This window comes from Lemur catta, chromosome 10 (assembly GCF_020740605.2).
Source record: "Lemur catta isolate mLemCat1 chromosome 10, mLemCat1.pri, whole genome shotgun sequence".
Lineage (NCBI taxonomy): Eukaryota > Metazoa > Chordata > Mammalia > Primates > Lemuridae > Lemur > Lemur catta.
The window spans coordinates 70,393,826-70,417,332 of record NC_059137.1 but is presented as its reverse complement, the minus strand read 5'-3'; the positions used below and the strand labels follow the sequence as shown (position 1 = coordinate 70,417,332).

At 38.5% G+C, this 23,507-nt stretch overlaps 1 protein-coding gene and 1 pseudogene across 1 annotated transcript in view; one reads left to right on the top strand and one right to left on the bottom strand.

Moving 5' to 3' along the window:
* Positions 1-4,565: 4,565 nt before the first annotated feature.
* Positions 4,566-6,003, bottom strand: LOC123645913 (annotated as a pseudogene).
* A 965-nt stretch (positions 6,004-6,968) lies between these two features.
* Positions 6,969-23,507, top strand: part of CARNMT1 (carnosine N-methyltransferase 1) — a 44,922-nt gene continuing 28,383 nt past the window's right edge. The window contains exons 1-3 of the mRNA XM_045562578.1: positions 6,969-7,433; positions 15,199-15,394; positions 16,199-16,362. Of these exons, the coding sequence (XP_045418534.1) occupies positions 7,003-7,433; positions 15,199-15,394; positions 16,199-16,362 (791 nt within the window). The 5' untranslated portion in view covers positions 6,969-7,002. The remainder of the gene's footprint in view (positions 7,434-15,198; positions 15,395-16,198; positions 16,363-23,507) is intronic.

Genomic DNA, 23,507 nt, shown 5'->3' with positions numbered 1-23,507 from the left:
AATGGTTAAGAAAGCTGGGGTGTGTGTGAAAAAGATAAGGTGCCTCTAATAAAAAATAGTGATATTTTGCATAAAATAACGGAGTGGAAAAGTTAAAAAAAATAGTGATATATATGTCCAAGGAATACTTCATACTATGAAAGTGGATGAATTATAGCTATTTATAACACTGTGGACAAATCCTTGTAATATTGAGTAAAAGAAGCAAGACATGATGCCAGGGGGAAACTATCAGCCAAATACAAAATGTGGGATATTCTGCAGGTCAAATGATCTAGTTGTCTCAAAACAAACAAACAAAAAATGGTATAATAAAAAGAAAGGGCAAAAGGAAAGCAGAGACTGTTGAAGATGAAAAGACATATAGTAGGCCTGGGGCAGGATCAAGGTGGGGCAGCACCAAGACGAGGAGCCTCCTTTTGTCCCTAGGAGAGTTGGAGGGACACTGTCCCTCACTATCTACCTAACAAAGCTGCTAGGAACTCTTTTTGGGGGGAAGGGGAATACCCTGAACCAGTAATGCTTTAGAGAGCTCCCAAGCAACTGTGAACTTTTATGTACAGGCTTTGGTGGGTACATATGTTTTCATTTCTCTGGGATAAATGTCTAAGAGTGCAATTGCTAGGTTGTATGCTAAGCAAATGTTCAATTTTATAAGAAATGGCTATACTCTGCATGACAGTTCTCCGCTGGCCTTGGACTGACCCAGCACTCCAACTTTTCTCACTTGTAGTTCTCAAGAATAACTACAAAATGTGCTAAAAATGCAATATCCTGAGATGTAGGACTGGCTGGATCAGCTCAGGCTCTGTTCCAGTCCCCATGTTTGTCATCTCAGCCCAGTGTGTCATGTTGCCCCCAGGATATAAAACCCAAAGTGATCTGCTTTTCAGGGTCACTCAGCTGCCGTGCAAGTAGGGCACATGCAGATGAGACTCCATCCTCCCAGGGCAACTTTCCTAAGTCTTGGGTGACTGGCTTGCAATGAATTTTATGCTTCTGTTGTCCCTTGCTTCCTATCTGTAAAGAATCAATCCACTTTGTGTAACTTGTATACGTGGGTATTCTTTCTCACCAGACCAGAGAAGTTGGTAACCAATACACAGCAAACCTGCTTTGCCCTCTTTTTCAAAGTGGCTGTACCATTTCATATTCCCATCAGCAATGTATGAATGTTGAGCTTTAACTACTTAATTAACAATTCTTTAGAATAACTAAAGAGAGCATGATGATGCTTTTTATTATTTTTTTATCTTTTTTATCTTTTTTGAGACAGACTCTCATTCTGTTGCCCTGGCTAGAGTGCCGTGGCATCAGCCTAACTCACAGCAACCTCAAACTCCTGGGCTCTAGCAATCCTACTGCCTCAGCCTCCCAAGTAGCTGGGATTACAGGCATGCGCCACCATTCCCAGCTAATTTTTTCTATATAGTTTTAGTTGTTCAGCTAATTTCTTTGTATTTTTTTAGTAGAGATGGGGTCTCGCTCTTGCTCAGGCTGGTCTGGAACTCCTGAGCTCAAACCATCCACCTGCCTCGGCCTTCCAGAGTGCTAGGATTACAGGTGTGAGCCACCTCGCCCGGCTGTTTTTTTATTATCAATTCCTGGAGATTAATTGACCTCCTTCTGATGAAAACATTCCAAAGCTTTAAGCATAAACTAACTCCATGGTTTGGGAAGACATCTATAGAGGAAACTCACTGCAAAGAAGTTAGGTCAAGGAAGTCTTAAGAAAAGTGTTTTAAAACAAGGCTAAAAATTTATTCTAAAGACATCTAGCCGAGTCCTGTAATCCTAGCACTCTAGGAGGCAGAGGTGGGAGGACTGCTTGAGCTCAGGAGTTCAAGACCAGCCTGAGCAAGAGCGAGATCCCATCCTTACTAAAAATAGAAAAAAATTAACCTGGTGTGGTGGCACATGCCTGTAGTCACAGCTACTAGGGAGGCTGAGGCGGGAGGATTGCTTGGGCCCAGGAGTTTGAGGTTGCAGTGAGCTATGATGACACCACTGCACTCTACCCAAGGCTACAGAGCAAGACTATGTCTCTACATAAATAAATAAATAAATACACACACACACACACACACACACACACACACACACACACACACACACACAAATCAGACCTGGTTTTTACCAAAAATAGAAAAATTAGCCGGGCATGGTGGCACGTACCTGTAGTCCCAGCTACTCAGGAGGCTGAGGCAGGAGGATCACTTGAGCCCAAGAGTTCGAGGTTGCTGTGAGCTATGATGATGTCACCACACTCTAGCCAGGGTGACAAAGTGAGACTCTGTCAATAAATAAGTAAATAAATAAATAAATATAAAGACATCTGAAATGAGGGAAGAAAGCTAACATTGAGCCAATCTACCAGGCAATTTATCATCCTTTATTTCATTTATTCCTCCCAATGACCCTGTGAAAAGGGTACAATGCATATTTTAGAAATGATATAATCGAGACTTCAAGTAACTTTTCAAATAGATCACAGAGTTACTAAGTGGCAAATCTAGAACAAAAAGTTCATACTTTCACTAGCTTCTAGCTACCTTCAGCTCAGTGTAAGAAACATAGTAAGCAATCAACATATTTGTTGACAAGAATGAATGAACTTCAACTCTTCTATTTAGGTGTATGTGGGCAGGAAAATTAACTTCTCTGAGTCTGTTTCTTCATTTGTTAAAGTAAAATAATAATAACACCTAGTTCACAGAGTTAAGGAACAAATAAGATGATAAAACAGGGAAAAGAATTTGAAAAATATTAAGTGATAAACGAATGTTAGATAGCAAAATATTTTAAAAGTACAGTTGCAGTCATAACTGAATACTGATAAAATATAGGCACAAGACCTGGTTGGGTGCATGAAGATCACTTACTATCTCTGTTCTCCCCAGTTTCCTTACTTGTAAAATGGCAATTGAGTTTAAAGTTGAGCACCTTAATGACACAAACTCTAAAACTCACCAAATTATGAGACAGAACCAAATAAATCTCTACCTATGAAACTAACTTGAACATGTTTATGATACTTCCTAGGATGCTGAAAAGTATGCAGCTTATTATCTTTATCCATGACATGCTGGCCTTTATCAATGAAGTCATTCACGCCTGTATACATGTCACAAATGTATAATTTGTGTGTGTGTATCTGAAAACACTATTAGTAACAGTTAATATTAGGCCAATTTATATAACATATAACTTCCAAATACTAGTCTCTAAAAAAAATAGGCATTAGATAGGAAATCTGGAAGAACAGGCAAGGAATTGGCATATTGTGTCTGGACAGGAAATACAGTTGGCCAGGGACAGGGGTAAAGAAACAATTCATATTTGTAATCCTTTGCACTTTTAAAAAAGATTTGAATCATGTATAACTGCATTATGTAAATAGACTAAAATTTTAGGAAAGTCTTGTATAAAAATGTAATGATAACCTTATCAGTGTTTAAATAAAATAGACAACAAAAGGTTTTTTTTTATTCTAAGGTATAACTGGATAAGTAGATTTTTTTACTATCATTCTTGTGAAATACTTTTCAATAAAATATGACCAACTTCTTTGCAAACAGCAGACACATAGCTCAACTATGATGACTTGATTTCTGGTGGATAATGCACATGATTAGGCAGAAATAGGCAAGCTCACACGGGTAGATTAACTATCCAATACTCAGTCAAAACTTGTTTGTGGTCCCCGCTTCTGGTCAATTGCTATTCCCATTTCATCTTCTACCACCTTGTCAACATCCTGAGCGACTCCCCTGTCAACTCCCTCTACCTGACCGGCCACCAGATAAACCACCTGACCGGCCTAACCAGCCACTTGACCAGCCACTTTTCTGTCTGGAATTAGAATATGTGTTTCCATCATAATATTCTTCAATTTTAGGTAGTTTGGCCAGCACTGAGAGTATCCAGTCTGTATCATGCCACTCTACCTGTAATCTTTCTGACTTGGTTGTAGGACTTGCAAAGTAAACACCTGTATTTCCTTCCAGGAGGCACATTCTGGTAATCTGGGACACAGCATTGCTATTCAGCTTTCTGTTAAATTCTTTCCAAGGACAACTAACATCTTGTATTTACTCTAGGCTTTCCAGAGTCATGGTCACAAGCCCCTTATCAGAGGTGATCAAAGATTGTGGTTTAAAGCTGGGTGCAAGGTGGCCGGTTGGCTCATTTGGTTAGAGTGTGGTGCTAATAAAGCTGGATGCACCAGAAATGTGTGCTAATGTTGCAGCCACTGCCCCTTTCTCTGAGCTGATGGTCAGAAAAAATCAATAGCAGAGTAAGAATCAAGGCCAGATACCTGATGATATCCATGCTTTTAGATTTAACTAAATCCATTGTAGAAGGAACCACATACATGTTTAAAACTAATACCTACTTTTTGTTCCACATCTTAGTTGACCTCTTTCTTTTGGTTGATAAAAACATATACAAATCCCTGTCTGGCAAGCTCTACCTGTGCATCCAGAGTGATGGATGTAGGACTTAACATCCTGAGGAGCAGAACTTTGAATCACCAGGTCAACCTCAGGAATCTCCAAACCACGGGCAGCCATGCTGGTTGCCACCAAAATTTTAAAACTACCTTCTTTGAAACCTTTCAGTGTAATTTCTCTTTGTAACTGTGCAATATCACTATGTGAACACTGAGCATTCTGCTTTGTGTGTGGATTCGGAGCCATTTCAGTTACATCCTTCTTGGTCTCACAGAAAATAATAGCCCTCCCTTTAGACGCACTGTAGATTTGAAGGACATCTCCAATAACTGCTGGCCTCTAAGACTAATGACACAGGATGGCCAAATGTTCCACAGTAGTTGCAGACTTTTGAGTCATTTTTCCAACCAGGCCAACCTGTTCATATCTGGATTTCATGTAATTTTTTTGCAACTTTGTATACTCACTGTGGGCAAGTTGCAGAAAAAACCTAAGTCTGGGGATTGTATTCAGAACCAGTTTTGTAGGATTCAGGAATAATATCTTCAGCTTGTTCAGCAAAACCTAAATCTAACATTTGATCCACTTCATCAAGCACAAGATGGCACACTTGAAAAACATCCAATCAACCACTGTGCAGGTGGCCTTTGATGTGACCAAGGGTCCCAACCAAGATGTCAATACCATTTTTTATATGATTAATTTGGTTTTGACATGTTGCTCCACCATAAAAATAACACCACACTGTTTCCGAGTATATCTTTGAGGTCTTTGTCCACTTGGTTTGCCAGTTCCCTTATGGGAGCCAAAACAAATACCTTTGGTGAGTGGCTTTTTAGTAATTGTTTCTTGATTTCTTTGGAGTCTTTAAATCAAGGGAATGGCAAAAGAGAATGTCTTTTCTGTTCTTGTTCATGCTTGAGCAATTATTAAACCTTTTCCTTCATATACAAGACCAAAGATCTTAACTTGAATAGGAAAGAGATATGTTACCCCTTGACCTGTCAGAAGCTTTAGTCTCTTCAGAAATAGGGAAATTGCAGAGGCTTTTTTCTGTTCATGTATTAGGGTCTCCTTTAGTTTATTATCACTTGATTCATGGATAGAACTATCTAAGGATGATCCTCACTTTGATTTTTTCTTAATATTTATCAATATCTCCATTTGATAGATCTTTTCTTCTTGACTTATGTGATTTAGAGAATTCATCCAAAAGTCCATTAAATCCTTCTTCAGTGTCTCCACTTAGCTTCTCTTTCATTTTAGCTTTTTTGGGCTTGGGAACAACATCCAGGTTATGAGCAATTCTCCCCTAAGTCATAATGGTGCCTTGACTTCCTTCTGTCACTCAAGCATTGTGTAACGTGTTTTCTGCTCATCTTGTTTAAATCTTCACAACAACCTCATACGGGAAGTCTGTACTTCCATAATCCCTCATCTGAAATTCCGATATCCATAAAGCTCTTTTGCCTCTCCTTCCTCTGGCTCTCGATTCCTCCAAGGGTGCTTCCGGCTTCATAGTGTTCCCACAGAGGAGTTTCCCAGGCATTGCTGGCCTCTGCCGCTTGCTTCCCTCTGGGCACAGTGGCCACAACCACCTGCGGGCAGGACAGCGTGAAAGGTGGGGACAGGGTGGTCACCTGGCCAGGGCCGTGCATCACTTCTTAAAATAATCACTATTTTTTAGTATTGCCTTTATTTCAGTTATTAATTGGAATTAAGAAAATATGAAGCCACTTCATTTTCAATGATTATATACTTTTAAACAGACTCTGTGGTTCCCAAGGCATATTTAACTATTCCGAATAAAAACAATCTTTCCCTTTTATAATTATTTTGTAAGACTGATTTGCTGGGCGGTGGATTAAATTGCGCGGAATGAGTTATTTTCAGAAAATAACATTAAAATGCGGGTAGGGCAGCCATTTTAGCTCTGAGCCCAGAGATAATGAGGCAAAAAGTGAATGAATACAGGCGAAAAAGAGTAAGGTTAGGTCAGGTCGGGCACTGCAAAGGGCCACCCTTAGACGCGGGAGGTGTCATGGACTTCCCAAGCACACAAACTGGATAGAGTTAGGTTCCTGCGTTTTCCTTCTGCTGCCATCACCCGTGAGAGCGGCATTAGGATTTTTGCAAGCCCCTGAAGACCGGAAAGATGATAGTACCTCCAAACTTACTCAGGAAGTGAATTAAAACTTAAGTTGGCGTGAATGCAAGACTTTCCTTTTACACTTTCTGAAATAAAAATTCCGAATGCATCCAAGCTGAACTTTTTCTTTCTGTTTTTCCTTCCATCGCTCGTGCCTTAGCCTAGGTCCAGCCTCGTGTTCCACAATCCAGCACTCGCAAGCTAAGCCCCACCCACGCGGCCACTCACAGGTGCCAGCTGTGCCAGCCCCTCCCTGCCAAGGCGCTCCTCCTCCGCCCCCACACGGGGTCCCTAGCCCCGCCCCTGGAAGCGCCGTCCTGACGTCAGCGCGCCGTCGCCGAAGCCCGGCAGCAAATGAGCGCCGGCGGCCGGGGCCCTCGGCCGTACACCCGCACACGCATGCGCGCTGTTTCCGGGAGCCCCGAAGACCCGGCGGAGCCCGGCACCGATGGAGGCTTGAGGGTGGCGGGGGCGGAGCGCGCCGCGAGCTGGGTGCATGTCCGCGGCGGGCGCCGTCTAGAGGAAGGCCAAGCAGCCGCCACCACGCTTTCAATCGCGGCGAGACGCAAGCGAGCCAGGCCCAGGGCCGCGGCTGCGATGCAGCGACGGCGGCGCCCCCCGCCGCCGGTCTCTCAGCTGCGGGAGGGTTGCGGGGGAGGCGGCGGCGGCCGCAGTGGGGGCGAGGAGGTGGAAGTGCAGTTCGCCGGGCGTTTGGGCTCGGCCGCGGCGGTTTCGGCGGTGGTGGCGGCCGCGCGCAGCACCGAGGAGGAGGAGGAGAGGCTCGAGCGCGAACACTTCTGGAAGATCATTAATGCCTTCCGCTACTACGGGTAAGGAGTCCGTGGCGGACCCCGGCCCAGCCCGTCGGGGCGCCCGCTGGTTGCGGCGGAGCAGCCGGAACGGTGGCGCCTGTCGCGCTCGCCCTCCGGCTGCCACGCCTCCAGGGCGTCCCGAACCGGCAGCTTGAGTTGTCCTCGGAGCCCCGCGCGAGTCACCTCGCACCACCCTCCACCCCTCCCAGCATGCACACCCGCGTGCCTGCCGCGCCGTCTGCTGCTCCTCCTCGTGTCTTCTGACCTCAGGGTCAGATTAGTTTTCTTGCCTTCCATCCCTTGGTAAAGCTTTGGTTTTGAGGCCGGTGGGGGTGACCTGAGAATTGCTTTTAACAATTTCAGATAGAAGATGATGGTGGTAAAATCGTCAGTGTTGGGCTTGGTTGGTGTGTTTTGTCGATGTCCTCCAAACTGAGCCCAAGTTCACCTACACGTGGGATGCTGGAGGACGTATTTTCCAAAACTGTTGCCAGTTCTTAGGAGCAGTTTGAGATTTCCACCCTACTCTCCTTTGCGCTGTGAATGTACATGCACGTTTGTGGTGAGCGAGTGAATGTTGCCGCTCTGTGTCTTTAAGGGCAGAGGTGGTCCGGATATTCTAAAAGTTGCTAATTATTAAGGAGGGAAACGCGAGGAGGCACAGGAAGAGCCGCCTTAGTGTTCTTTATTCTGCAAATATGTATCGAATTCTCCCTGTAGGCTGGGCTTGGTGGTAGGATCTTTAAGTATGTTACCTCATTCTTAAACAACTTTTTAACTTCCTCGTTTTTTTCTAGATAGATGTTAAAATAGCTTACTCACAAAGTTAGAATTCCAAGATCTGAAATAGACTTAAATCAATTACATTTTCCAGTAAAGATAACACTTTTATTCAAGTAAGAGATAATGAAAGTCCGCCAGTGGCTATGTTCTGAGTCTGCAATTGGAATCAGACAGATAGGACCTCCTGCTCAGGTAAACCTGTTCTCTTAGGTTTGCTTTTGAGCCGTATTTGTTTTTATGCCACACCAGTACTTGACATATGTTGTTGAAGCTCTGTTTTTAACAAATAAAACAAATAGTAGCAAAGAAATACATTTATCATTCCCAAATAGTCTGTCAGTGTTTTGACGAATAAACAAGTTTGTTACTAGTCTGATTGTAGAAGCTTGCTTAATAAAAATTTAAGGTTATTTAGAATCTTGATTACATTTGCGACAGGAAGTTTTCAAGTTCATATATTTCGATGAAATGATTTACTAATTATACCCTGGAGTAGAGACCATTACTTATGGAGAGCCAAAGAGAATTGGTAGTTTGGATATTTTATTTCTCCAGGTTTAGTAGCAACAAGAGGGAGGGAGGGATGCAGACCATCTGAGAAGTGATTTTGGTGCAAGAACTTGGAAGAACCATACAGTGAGGGAAAACAGCTGACATCAGATAGCTAAGAGTGGTAGGTGCAGAAAAGTCTGATACATTTTAATCTTGAAAAATCTAGAAAGGATATTGGGAAATGTTTTGGAAATATAGTGGACCCATTTAGTTAAATGCATGTAGTTGTACTCAGTTTTAATATATTAGGACCAATTTAGAAAAGTGTTCTTGTGTGGATAATTCTGTTGGTTGTGATGCTGTTTCCTGTACTCTCTTCTTTACCAGTTTAATGTTAAGGAAATTTCATTTAAAAAAAATTATTTTTTATTTGCTTTTATTCTCTTGAAACACTTCAAATCCTTGGACTTAAAATAATATAACATCAAAAATATGCTTTTAAAAATGTCACTTAAAGGCTTGGGGTACGGAAAGCTTATGTAGCAGAAAACATAGTGGATTGTTACATTCCAACATTTTGTGATTTTCTAGACTTGTACTGTCCAGTACTGTAGCCACTAATCATATCTGGCTAAATTTAAGCTTAAGTTAATTAAAATTTATAGAATTTAAAATTCAGTTCCTCAGTTTCCCTAGCCATGTTTCATGTGTTCAGTAGCCACATGTGGCTAGTGTCTGCTGTATTGGGCAGTGCAGACAAAAGCCCTTCCACTATCGAAGTAAGTTGTGATGGATAGTCCCATCCTAGATACTGTATAGTTGACCCTTGAATAACACGGGCTTGAACTTCACAGGTCCACTTACATATGGATTTTTTAAAAAATTGGAAAAATTTTTTGGAGATTTATAACAATTTGAAAAAACTCAAAAATGAACCATGTAGCCTCGAAATATTGAAAAAAATTAAGAAAAAGTATGTTATGAATGCATAAAATATATGTAGATACTAGTCTAAGTTAAAATTTATCAAAAACTACACAAAGATACATAGAGCCATTTGCAGTTGACAGTAATGTAAACAAAAGTAAAGATGCAGTGTTAAATCATAACTGTATAAAACTGACTATAGTACATACTGTATTGCTGTAATAATTTCGTAGCCACCCCCTGTTGTGGTGGTAAGCTCCAGTGTTGCCAGAATCTGCTTGAGACACCTGTGATGTTGATCATTTTTACGTGAGAACTTAGTCTTTCCAAAGTGTAAATCGCGTATCACAATAAAAAGTGGTCTCTTGTGATTCTTGCATATTTTTCATGTTTAGTGCAATACTGTAAACTTTAAGTAGCACCATGGGACCCATGTGAAGTGCCACTAGTGGTGCTAGAAGTGCTCCCAAGAAGCAAAGTCCTGACATTACAAGAAAAAGTTGAATTGCTTTTTATGTACTGTAGATTAAGGTCTGCAGTTGAAGTTGCCTTCCATTTCAGAGAGACAACTCATCTTGTAAACAGATACCATAAACTTATGGTATTGACAAACATAGTACTGTAAATGTATTGTCTCTTCATTATGATTTTCATAATTTTTTTCTCTAGCTTTATTGTAAGATTATAGTATGTAATATATATAATACATATAACAATATGTGTTAATTGTTTATGTTATTGGTAAGGCTTCTCTGGTCAATAGTAGACTATTGGTAGGTAAGTTTTGGGGGCATCAAAAATTATACACAGATTTTTGACTGCTTCAGGGGGGTCTGAACCCCTAACCTCTGTGTTGTTTAAGGATCAACTGTATTTCAGATTTTGGAGGGTTTGGTTTTACTGCTAAATGTCTTTTAGTCAGTATGTGGGAGATTTAGATCAAAGATTGTAGGGCAAGAAATGTCTTTTGATAACTATTTTCTTTTTCTAATGGGTTCCAATGTAGTGATTCCTACCAATTTTGCTTAGATAACATTCTGATTAAGGTAAAAATAGGTATAGCCCATTTGTACTGAATAGCAAAAATATTAGCTTTAAAACTACTCTTACTTTGAAGGTATCTCAGCACATAAAAATACTACAGTTGAAAAATCAAAGATCTTATTTTTTTATTTTTATTTCTTGAAATTTTTCGGAAGATAGAGTTTCACTCTGTTGCCCTGGGTAGCGTGCAGTGGCGTCATCATAGTACGCTGCAACCTCAAACTCCTGGGCTCAAGCAATCCTCCTGCCTCAGCCTCCCACGTAGCTGGGACTCCAGGCATTTGTTATCACACTTGGCTAATATTTCTACTGTGTGTGTGTGAGTGTGAGAGTGTGAGTATGCACGCGCGTGTGTGTGCGCGGTGTAGAGATGGTCTTGTTCAGGCTGGTCTTGAGCTCAAGCAGTCCTCTCACCTCTGCCTTCCAGGGTGCTAGGATTACAGGCATGAGCCACCGCAGCCAGCAGAAAAATCAAAGGTCTTTTCAGAAACTTATTATTTTGTAAATAATGGTTAGCGTGAGATTTTAAATATTGAGATTTAGAGCTCATTTTTATAGGTGAGAAGATAGGCATATAAAAAGGTGAGCAGCTTACCCAGAGTTACACAATAAAATTGTAATAGAATCTGTTCTGAAATCTAAAATCGTTGGACCATTGAAACCGGTCCCTGGTGCCAAAAAGGTTGGGGACCACTGCACTAGAGGATGTAGCCTCTTGATGCTGACTTAGTTCAGAACCAAGCAAAATCTGATGTTTGTAAAACATTCCTGTAAAGTAGCTTCAGTACAGTTTCTTAAAAGGGCCAAGCAGTAAATATTTTAAGCCCTGAGGGCCAAGTGGTCTCTGTTACAAGTATTCAACACTTCCCTTGAGTGAAAGCAACCATATAGGTAATGTGTAAATAAATGGGCATGGCTCTGTACTAATAAGAGTCTACAAAAACAACCAAGTAGCCATTGGGCTGGTTTGTCCACCCCTGCCTTAAAGCATATTGATAGTGTAGACATTTCCAGGATCGTGAAGTTAGCCCCAACTAGTATAGTTAGGGTTGGAATATGTTCTCAACTTTGGTAAGACCTCACTTATTTGAAGAGTGACTGTGGGTGTGTTACCAGCAGCTTTGCACACCTTTAAGTAACCAGGGGTTAAGGGATATGCTGCATCTCATCCTGCTCTGTGTGATTACTTCACTTCTGTATCAGTAATTGACAATTCTTCTGACCAATCCATAATTCACCTCAAACCCCTGCAACCATGATAATAAGTAGTCTCCATGGAGAACCAATAGGTGGTGCCTTGGTAGTATAACTGAACATTAATTACTTGCTTTCTACATATGCTAATATATGGAGATTCAGTAGTGACAAAGATGAGACTCGTATTTAAGAAGAATTCATCTGATTACAGGTAGGGATGGAGAAAGTGGGGGAGGAGTTAGTTTGGGGACAGCATTCAACAAGGAACAGTACTCCTAGGTAACAAGGCTCTCGGTAATCTTTGAGAGACATAATGGGGCTTGAGGTAAAGCATTAAAGATGGGGTAATTTGCTGATAGTTTTATGAAGTAGGTTCAGAAAGTATCCTGGACTGGGTGCATTAGTTCACACCTGTAATAACAGCACTTTGGGAGGCCAAGGACAGGAGCTCAAGACCAGCCTGGGCAACATAATGAGACCAGACCCCTTCTCTATGAAAAGTAAACTAGCTGGAAGTGGTGGCACACACCTATAGTCCCAGCTACTCCTATAGGCCCAGCTATTCAGGAGGCTGAGGTGGGACAATTGCTTGAGCCCAGAAGTTTGAGGCTGCTGTGAGCTATGATAGCACCATTGCACTGCAGCCTGGGCAACAGAGCAAGACCTTGTCTCTTTAAAAAAAAAACAAAAAAAACCACAAAACCGACTGTATCTTGGGCTTATTGATTGTGGGACTGTGAGAACAGGCATTTTAGGATGGCTCCATGGTTTCTGACTTGGGTACATTTACGGTGTACTATTCATCAATATTAGCTGTGTAGGAAGGAGTGAAAGTTTTCGTCGGGCAGGTGCTAAAATAAGTTCAGTTTGGGTATGAGTTCTGAGGAGTAGTGACAGGGAGGTTGTGGAGCATCCAGTGACCAGGAATCAATACTAGAAAGGAAGTTCTGTGAGACTGTTAACCTGTTGACAGTGAATTGTAAACTGTTGCAGCTCTACTACATAATAAGTTTGCCTGACTTATTATGGCCACTTTAAATAGTTCCTTTGTGTCTTACTCTACTGATAGGAATGTAAATTGATACAGTCATTCTGAAAATCATTTTGTATCAAGAGCCTTAAATGTAATTATTCCCTCAGACCTGTAATTCTCCTTTGGGGATTTTATGCTAATTTTTCTTTTTAAGACATAGACATATTTTGAGCACAAAAAGTTTATCATATAGACAAGTGGAAGTGTCTAAATGCCTAATAGTTGGGAAATAGCTAAGTAAATACTGGTTGCATAAGATGGAATGATGAACAACTATTATAGTCATTGTTATATTTGAGAACTTTTTTCTGATCTGAGAAAATTCTTACAAGGATGAAGAATTACAAATGTTTCTCAAACTTTAATGTACATATGAATCTTCTGAAGAACTTGTTAAAAGGCAGATTCCAATTCAGTAGGTCTTGGGTAGGTTCTGGGATTCTGCATTCCTAGCCATTTCCAAGTGGTCTGCTGTTCTCTGTACCACATTTGGAATAGAAAAGCGCTAGATGAAATAAACCAGGCACAGGAAGGCACATACTACATGGTCTTATTTATATGTGGAATGGAAAACAACCAATCTCATAGAAATAGATTAGAACGGCAGTGACCGTAGTCTGGGGGGTGGGGTGGGGGAAGGGAAGATGTGGTCAATGGGTGCAATGTTTCAGTTAGAAGGAATAAATTCTAAGTATTTGAGGTGGTGGATATGTTAATTGTCTTCATTCAGTCTTCTCACGTTTATACATATTATAATATAATTAATATAATATCTTCTGAACTTTCTTATTATGTTCAGAAATTAGAGAGTAATTTGGCATAAGAAGGTAAAAAGATGAGAAAATTGTTTGGTTAAATAGATATAGGCAACCAAATGAAAAAAGTGTTTTTTGTTTTCATTTAATGTCAGGTAAATACCAAAGAACATTTAAAAGAAACATATAAAATGTAATATATATATAATGTAAGAAATGATACTTGAAAATATATATACACACACACATAGATAGTAAGGAATGAACACCCATGAACCTACTACCCAGTTTTGCAAAAAAAAAAAAAAAAAATTATCCTATCTCTTTTCCCCCTCATAGAAAATCACTATCCTGAATTTTCATTTCCTTGCTTTCCTTTTGGTTTTTATACGTATACTCAATCCCTAAGGAATATATTTAGTTTTATATAAAATGCAATTGTACATTATGTATTTTTCTACAACTTGCTTTTTCAACAAATATTTATATTCCTGAGTTTTATTCGTATTATGTATAGCTATAATTTATTCATTCACTGTATTCCATTGTATAACTACACTGTAATTTCTTCATTCAGCCTACTGATGATGCATCTTTGGGTTGTTACCAGATTTTTTGTTATTTCTAGCAGTGCTGTGATGAAGATTATTCATGTTTCACGGTGCCCATTTGCAAGAGTTTATTGGTATGTGTGTAGGAGTATAATTTCTAGGTTATAAGGCATGTACTATATTAAGCTTTACTAGGTAGTGCTCTAAGTTATTTTCCAAAGTGGTTATACTAATTTATGGACCTATCATCAGTGTATAAATGTCCTAATTATTCCACACTTTCACCAACATTTGATATAGGCAGGCTTTTAGATTTTGGCCATTTGGTTGATGTAAAATGACATTGTGAATGTATATTTCACTTTTAAAAGAGTTCTCTTTTCTGGTTTTATGAGTGAGTAATCCCTAAAGTGATCTCTAATGTGGACACTTTTGGAATGCAAATTGTGGATGTTGTCATGTTAAACCCTATAGAATTTCAGTTTTTCATTTGCTTTGTACTTTAGTCACTTATAAGATTTGTAATGTTATTTTTAAAAACTCAACTTCCTTGGCTTTCAGTTCATTTCAAAATGTATTTTATGTATATTCTAAAGTAATTTCACAGCAGCATTTTGCTACTTAAAGATGGAAAAAAATCTAAAGAATTCAGCTATTTTTGCTGAAAATTTTAAGTTTGGAAGTTGAAATCATAAAAATGAACTAATTGTACACTAATCCTTTTTATTTTTCCTTTTTCCCTTTCTAATTGGTGCAGATGCTTACTTTTACTAGTTAGAAACCATTTATATGTTGTTTGGTTGCTTAGAGAAGTATTTGTAATAAAGTAAAAACATATGAAACTTTCTAACTTCGTATCTTTAAAAAGCCAAGAGATTGTAAATGGTAGTACAGTATTCAACATAATAAGGGAGTAAATTGTGCAGAAAGACAACCTTAAAATAAGATTGGCCTCTGATGAGATTCTTTTGCCAATTTAAAAAACACCTTTTATGTTTTAGCACCAGTATGCATGAGCGAGTGAACCGAACAGAAAGACAATTTCGATCACTTCCAGCTAATCAACAGAAACTACTTCCTCAGTTTCTCCTTCACTTGGACAAGATTCGGAAATGCATTGATCATAATCAAGAAATACTACTGACCGTTGTGAATGATTGCATACATATGTTTGAAAATAAAGAATATGGACAAGATGTATGTGAAAGTTTGTTCTCTTTGTTTTGATTCTCTATATGTTGAGGTTTTTATTTTTCTGGATTTCATTTTTATAATTGTGGAAAGGCCATTTGCTCTATTTAGAATATTTTCACTTACGTTCAGTCATTTGATTCGGCTAAACAGAGACTGGATTTGTTCCTTGTTTTTTCTTTTTTGTTTTAAATACTAATGTAATTGTTGACATTTTGACTTAGTATTTTAAATATTTTGGCATATAGGATTAGTGACTTAAATTTTTATAAAAAACTTTACTAGCTATATAAAATTAATTTCCATTGTTTAACTCGTATTTTTTTTCAGTACATCCATTGATATTCATCTTTTACTGTAAGAAATTATTTTCACTTATAAATCTCAAGGGACTGGCAGTAATGGAAACTGAAGTCCTCTTTTTGTATCCACAGGATGGATACAGTTGGGCCACTCCATGTGAGCCTCTCCATGCTGCCCCATCAATGACCTGGAGGGACATTCTTCCCTCTCTTAGAGAGAGGATGTTTGGTCTCCATAGCAGCTCAGTTTTGGTTCTCTCCTGAGTAAGGATTGCTTAATTATATGGTGGTTTTATGATGAATGGATCTTAATCTTTTGAGGGTAGAAGTGAGACCTCCAAACTCTTTTCATTTAGGAACTCAAGATGCACTTGAACCCCTGTTGAGGTGAGAGGCTAGCTATTTATCCACTGAACCACGTATATAGCCTCTTAGTAGCATGCCTATTTAACCATACCCAAAGTTGATTACTTTCTCAGAAGCTAATTGATTTCTGCTTTTTAAACAGGGGAATGGAAAGATTATGCCAGCGTCTACATTTGACATGGATAAGTTGAAATCCACATTGAAACAGTTTGTGAGAGACTGGAGTGAAACTGGAAAAGCAGAAAGGGATGCCTGCTACCAGCCAATCATTAAAGAAATTTTAAAAAATTTTCCAAAAGAGAGATGGTAAATAGTACTTTGTTTTTAACCAATTTCTTTAAGATATGCAAGCACTGAGTTTCTCTATAAAACATTTTTTAATCCTGATTCATTTTTATATTTGCTGAGTACCTGTATGTTTTGCACGTGTGAGTGTTATATTTGTTATTGAATGCCGTGTGTGAGATTGCAGTTAGTATTTTGAATAATTTTTGCTCTAGTACTTACTGGGAAATTTAATTTAGAAATTAAATAATAAAGTTAGATTGAATATTCATTATCAGTGATGTGTATCTTTTTATCATATACTTTATGGCAAAGCGAAAAGCTGCAAAGTTTTAATTCTCCTTGTTGTGAGATACTTACAAGCAAATGATGGATCTGCACCTTAGAACAGAGCTCTTGACTCTTTTGTGTCGTAGATCCTTGGGCAGTCTGAGGCCCATGGTTCACTTTTCAGAATAACACTTTTTAAGTGAATAACATGAAATGCATAGGATTACAAAGAAACCAATTAGTTTGAAATACAGTTATTAAAAGATTTAAAAAGGAAATTTGTGATATAACTTGCTTTTTGTCATGTATCACATTAAATACAATCTAGCAGCAAGTGTAATTACTCTATTATGAAAATGTGAATGGTGTATACATTATTTTGAGAACCTCATCAACTAATGTGAGGTGAAAAATCTATGTGATTTCTATGGGTGATAAAGTTACAAGTATTGCTAAAACTACTATTGTTTGTTGCCTGCATTTATAATTGAAGAAAGATATCAGCTACTGAAATTAAAATGTAATTGTTTTCCATCCCCTTCATAGACCCAGTGAATTCTATTTATAGATCCCTTGGATCTGTCAATCCCAAGTTAGAAGCCCCTGACTTGGAGGGCATATATTTAAAGAGAACCTCTGGATGGAATTCAGTCATTTTAGGGATCTTTGTAGAGAGCCTCCTTTTCCTCCTTTCTTTCCCCTCATTGATGGGCAACTTTAAGTTTGGTGTATCCCTCCAGAAATTTCAATACATACATGTGTCTCTTTTTTTCTTCATTTTAAGATAACTTCAACATTACAGGTAAGTTACATGAATTGTACAGAAACCTCCCATATATTCTTTGCCTAAATTCACCAATTTGCATCATCTTACCACATTTGCATTATTGTTTCCTCTTCTTTCTTCCCTCCTTCCTCTACTTTTATACATCTATGTGTCTAAAACTACGCATACACAAAATAAGCAAATTGAGGAAATTTAACCTTGAATACTGCTACGTAATCTACAGTCTATATTCAAGTTTCATAAATTATTCTGGCAATGTCCTTTATAACAATTGTTTTCCATCCAGTCCAGGATATTGTATTGCATTTAATTGCCATGTCTTATAAAGCTGGAACAGTTCCTTGGCCTTTTTTTGACTCTCATGACATTGACGTTTTTGAAGAATATAGGGAAGTTATTTTATAGAATATTGCTCAGTTTGAGATTGTCTCATGTCTTTTCATTATGAGATCTAGGTTGAATATCCCCAGTGTAAGTAGTACATAATTGATGTTACGTCCTTTAAAAGGTAATCACATCCAGAGACATACAATGTCTGTCAGACCATCATTGCCAATTTTAATTTTGATCACCCAGTCAAAATGTTACCTGGTTTCTCTACTGGTCAGTTAATATTTCTCTTCTCACAACTATTGTAATAGCAATTTCTGGCAAGACACTTTCAGACGATGCAGTTAATAATCCTGCTCCTCCTCAGACTTTCCTTCCCCTAGAATTATAATCCATTGATGATTCTTGCATGAACCTGTCTGTGCTGTGGTGGTTGTGGAGTGGTGATTTTTCTAACTACAGTTATCAGTTGGCATTATACTGTAATGAATAGCCCTTCTCTCTCCCCTACCTGTGTATCTAGTTATTTATCTCTTTAGCAGGAAGGACTCCTGGTTCCTATTTTATATAGTGGGTTATAATCCATTACTGTTGTTCTTTATTGTGTTCAGATTGCCTCAGGTTTGGCCACCAGGAGACCCTTCACATTGGCTCCTGTGTCCTTTTGGCATGTCAGCATATCCCAATCTTTTTATTTTTTGGAGTACTTCTTTGCTTTCTGGCACTGTGAGATATTTCAGGCCCATCTTTTATCTTCACTACTTCAGTTCTGGAATTGGCTGTTTCTCCAAAGACATGACTTCTTTTAATGTGGAATGGTATGTAGAAACCAAGATCTGGCACTAGGCATGTTCATTGTTACTAAGATGACATTTGTTTCTGAGCCTTTTATGGACAGACCTATTGTGCACCCCTGTCCTTCTTGATTTATTGTTATTTTTTGATTCATAGAGTATTAGCTAAACAAAATTAGATAAAAAAGTGATATTCAGAAGTGTCGTTCATTCCCTCCCATATTCCTCCTATACCCCATCTCAGCACACTCGTCTTACACACCTGATGTAAATATCAGTATCAACAGTTTCTGGTTTATTCTTCCTCTTCTTTTTTTTTTGGGAGGGAAGTAAGCAGATATATGTTTTTTTCTTTGTAATTACCCTCTTTAGTCATACACAAAAGGTAGCTATGTATTTTAGTTTGCACTTTTTTTCCCCACTTAACAATGTATCCTAGAAATTGCTACACATATGGGTTCATGGAGTTCTTGCTCAGTCTTTTTTTTTTTTATTTTATTTTTTATTTTTTTACAGCTGAGTAGTGGGCACTGGTTGCCTTGGTGTCTGTTAAAACAGTTCTTCTGAAACAACTGGTATGGCTGCTGTCTTGTTCCTGTGTGGCAGTCAGGCTTGGTTCGCAGGTCTTCCTGGAAACTGTGTGCCTAATTTCCTTTAATAAATCATTTTTTTGCTTAAACTACCTAAGGTGGATTCTGTTGTCTGTAACTAAAAATCATGGCCCAGGTTGAGTAGCTTTCAAAAGAATCTCAATGATAAAGTTTTTTGCCAAATTCACTATTAAGAAGAAAATTGAAATTAAGCAAGTTGAACAACATATATTAGTACTTACTATATAGAAGGAGTACAGGAGATACAAAGAGACTTGATTCTTGCCCTCAAGACAATTGAATAAGATACCTACTATATACCCAATAAGTAATGCAATGTAGTGCTAATGCTCTGAAGAAAAAAATGGTCAAGGGATCTGGGGTGTATGTGAAAAAAAGATGCCTCTAGTAATATAAATTGTGATGTATTCATTGAGGACTGCTTCATACTGTGAAAATGGACAAACTATAGCTATTTACAACAAAGCAGATAAATCCTTATAATAGTGAGTAAAAGAAGCAAGAAATGACACCATGAGGAAACGATCAGCCAAATACAAAATGTGGGATGTTCTGCAGGTCAAATGATCTAGTTTTCTCGAAACAAACAAACAAAACAATGGCATAAGAAAAAGAAAGGGTAGAGGGAAAGCAGGAACTGTTGAAGATTAAAAGAGATGTAATAGGCATAATATTCTGATTTTGAAAAATTATAAAAAGACATCTTTGGGGCAGTTGGGAAAATTTGAATAATAACTGAGTATTAGATGATTTTAAGAACTTATTAATTTTGTTGATAGAGATAATGGCATAGTGGTTATCTTAAAAAATTTTCTTAGAGATGCACACTGAAGTTTGGGAAAAAGATATCAGTATCTGGGAACTGCTCTAAAATACCTCTGCAAAATTAATGAACAGGCTGGGTGCAGTAGTATGTGCATGTTGTCCCCTCTACTTGGGAGGCTGAGGCAAGAAGATCGAGTCCAGGAGTTCAAGTGCAGCCTACAGAGTACTCTGTTATTTGGATATACTATAGTTTATTTTACATTTGGCTATTTAGATAGTTGGCAGTACCTTGCAATTATAAATAAGGCTACAGTTAATAACATACATCTGTATTTTCATATTGTTAGAAGCATATCTATTTTTAAATTTAAAAATAACTTTATTCCATAATCTTAAAAAAAATCCATATTATAACCTCAGAACTAATTTCTCCTGACTTCTTGCTACCACATATTAAAATGTAAATAGTACAGAGGGATCTGTTTATTTGTCTTTGCAGCAGTTCCTGGCCAGTCCCATGTAAGAAATACTGGTTTGCACTTAATTACATCATAAATTATATCCAGCTAGGATGATTTTTCAGTGCATGGGTTATGAAAATTTTCCATCATGCATTTTCCTGTTGCAATTGCAGGGCCTGTATGTGTTTGTGAGGATTTGGAAATATCAAAGACATAGGATTTCCCAGTGTCCACGAGGTTTTGAGGGAAAGAAATGTCCGTTGTAATAGCCCTGAAGGGTTTATCTTCCTGATCCTGATAAGTATATCTCATGCTCTCCGATTTTTTTTAAAAGCACAATGTAATAACAACTTACACTTTGCCACACAAACCCACATGCTTGTGGATTTGGGCATGGATCATCTTAAAGAAAAAAAGCCTTAATTCTTTAAAAATCATTAAAATTTGAAGACCTTCAGTACCTGGGCTTTTAACTGACCCAGCATATTAATGTGCACACAGGGCTTGGGTATAAGTGACAGCAATCAAAGTCAATTGGTCAAGGGTTTATAGTGTTTGGAACCAAGACCATGAAGCTCCCATTTGCTAGTGGGAATACCCTCATGTATTTCCTATCATTAGGTATGTGTGCAAGAGGTTCTGTCTTTAGTTTGAATTCTTAGAGGTGGGATTCCTGCATCTGAAAAGTAAATGTATATGTAGCTTGGTTAGTGTATTAAGCATATTAGTTGTCTATTGCTGTGTAAGACATTACCACACACTTAACTGCTTAAAATAACACACATTTATTTCACAGTTTCTTTGGGTCGGGAGTTTGGACATGGCTTAATTGATTCCTCTGTGTAGGGTCTTTTTATTTTTGAGACAGAATCTCCATCTGTCTCCCAGGCTGGAGTACAGTGGTGCAATCATAGCTCACTCAGCTTTGAACTCCTGGGCTCAGGTGATCCTCCTGCTTCTGCCTCCTGAGTAGCTGGGATTAAACGTGCATGCCACCATGCCCAGCTAATTTTTTCTATTTTTGCAGAGCCAGAATCTCTCTGTATTGTCCAGGCTGGTCTCGAACTCCTGGTTTTAAGTGATTCTTTCTGTCTCAGCTTCCCACAGTCCTTGTCTCGGGCTTTTCCAAAATGGCCACTTCATCAAGCCAGCAAGGAGAGTCCCTAGATAAGTAAGCCCTAAACAGAACAGTCATAGGAGTGACATTCCATCGCCTTTGTCATATTCGCTTGGTCAGAAGCAAGTCACAGATTCTGTGAATGCTCATAGGGAAAGGGAATATAAAAGGAATGGAGACCAGGAGGTAGGGCCACATTAGAGTCTGTCTTGCTGTATTTTCCTGTAGGGCTTGTACTCTTGTTGTCTTGCCTGCAATGCGTGAAAGTGCCTGTTCACTCACAGTCCTGACAAACATATTGCATTATTAAGCTTTTGCACTTGTTGCCAATCTGATGGGTGGGAAATTGTATCTTGGCATAGTTTTGATTTGCATTTCTCTTATCATGAATGAAGTTGAACATCTTCATATATTAAAGGGTCATTTTGTATCTTTATTTTGAGAATTGTATATTCATATGTTTTTCCCTCATTTTTTTTTGCTGAGGTGAAATGCATATTACAAAAGTCATCATTGCAAACAATTCAGGGGCATTCAGTACATTCACAATATTGCGTATCCACCACCTCTATATAGATCCAAAACATTTTCATCAACCAAAATAAAACCTCATTAAGCAATTATTCCTCATTCCCCCACCCCACCCTTGTTTTTTAGCAGTTTGAGGTATCTTAAATGTGGTTTTCTTTATATTTATCCTCCTTGGGGTTTGCTGAACTTCTTGGGGTTTGGTTTATCATCAATTCAGAAATTCTTTGCTTTTGTCACCACATTATTTTTTTACCCTTCTCATTATTTCTCTTCTGGTATTCCAGTTACATATATTAAACTGTTGGATACCGTTTCTTAGGTTTCAAATGGATCTTTTACCACACTGCGCCTCCCCTAACTCTATATATTATAGTTTGGATAATTTCTGTTGACTTCAACTTCAGTGATTCTTTGCTATGCTAAATTGCCAGTAAGTCCTTTGAAACAGAGTTCTTTGATACTGGTTTGTTTTTTTTTTTACTTTCTAGCACCTCTCTCTCCCCTCTCTCTCTTTCCGCCCCCCTTCCACACACACACTCACTCTCTGCTGAAATTCCCTGTTTGTACATGTGAGCTACCTTTTCCACTAAATGCTTTGACATAGTTTTCTTGGTTATTTTCAAATCCCTGCCTCGTAATTCCAACTACATGCTGTTTTGGGACTGTTCTGTTGAAAGCTTTTTCTTGTAACAATGGGTTACATTTTCTTGCTTCTTTGCATATCTCATAATTTTTTGATTGAATGTGAGATATTGTATGCAAAGAAATAGTAGAAACTGAAGCCAATAATATTAACAATCAGAAAAAAAGCATTCTCTTTAGTCTTTCAGGCTGCTAGTGGGGGTGGGAGGGCTGAGTGAATCACTTAAGTGTTTGTAATTTCTAATGTGCTTGCATGTATTAGCTGCATCAATCAATCACTTATTTGTATGTAAACCTTGCACCTAGAAATGTAGCAATGTAGGGATACTGTTGCCCCTAGAACACGAAATAGTTTCTGAAGTTTCATATGCATCTCACCTTTTATTATGCCCATTGATTTTATCATCTTTCCTGCAGTAGATCTTTCCATCATTAAGAAATACTTGGGCCCTGCTTGGTGGTGCATGCTATAGTCTCAGCTACTGGGCAGGCTGAGGCAGGAGGATCACTTGAGCCCAGGAATTTTGGATTATAGGGTGTGATAGGTGCTGTGATTGTGCCTCTGAATAGCCACTGCACTCCAGCCAGGGCAACAGTGCAAGACCCCTGTCTCTAAAATTTAAAAAAAAAAAAAAAAATTTAAAAAATAAGCTAAGATTTTTGTAGTTTAAATTCTCAAGTTTAGGTCTTTGGTCCATTTTGACCTAATTTTTATATGCGGTATAATAAGAGTCCAACTTTATTCTTTTGCATATGGATATCCAGTTTTCCCGTCACATTTGTTAAAAAGACTGTCCTTTCCCTATTGAGTGGTCTTGGTATTCTTGTTGAAAATCAGTTGACCACATACATATGTGA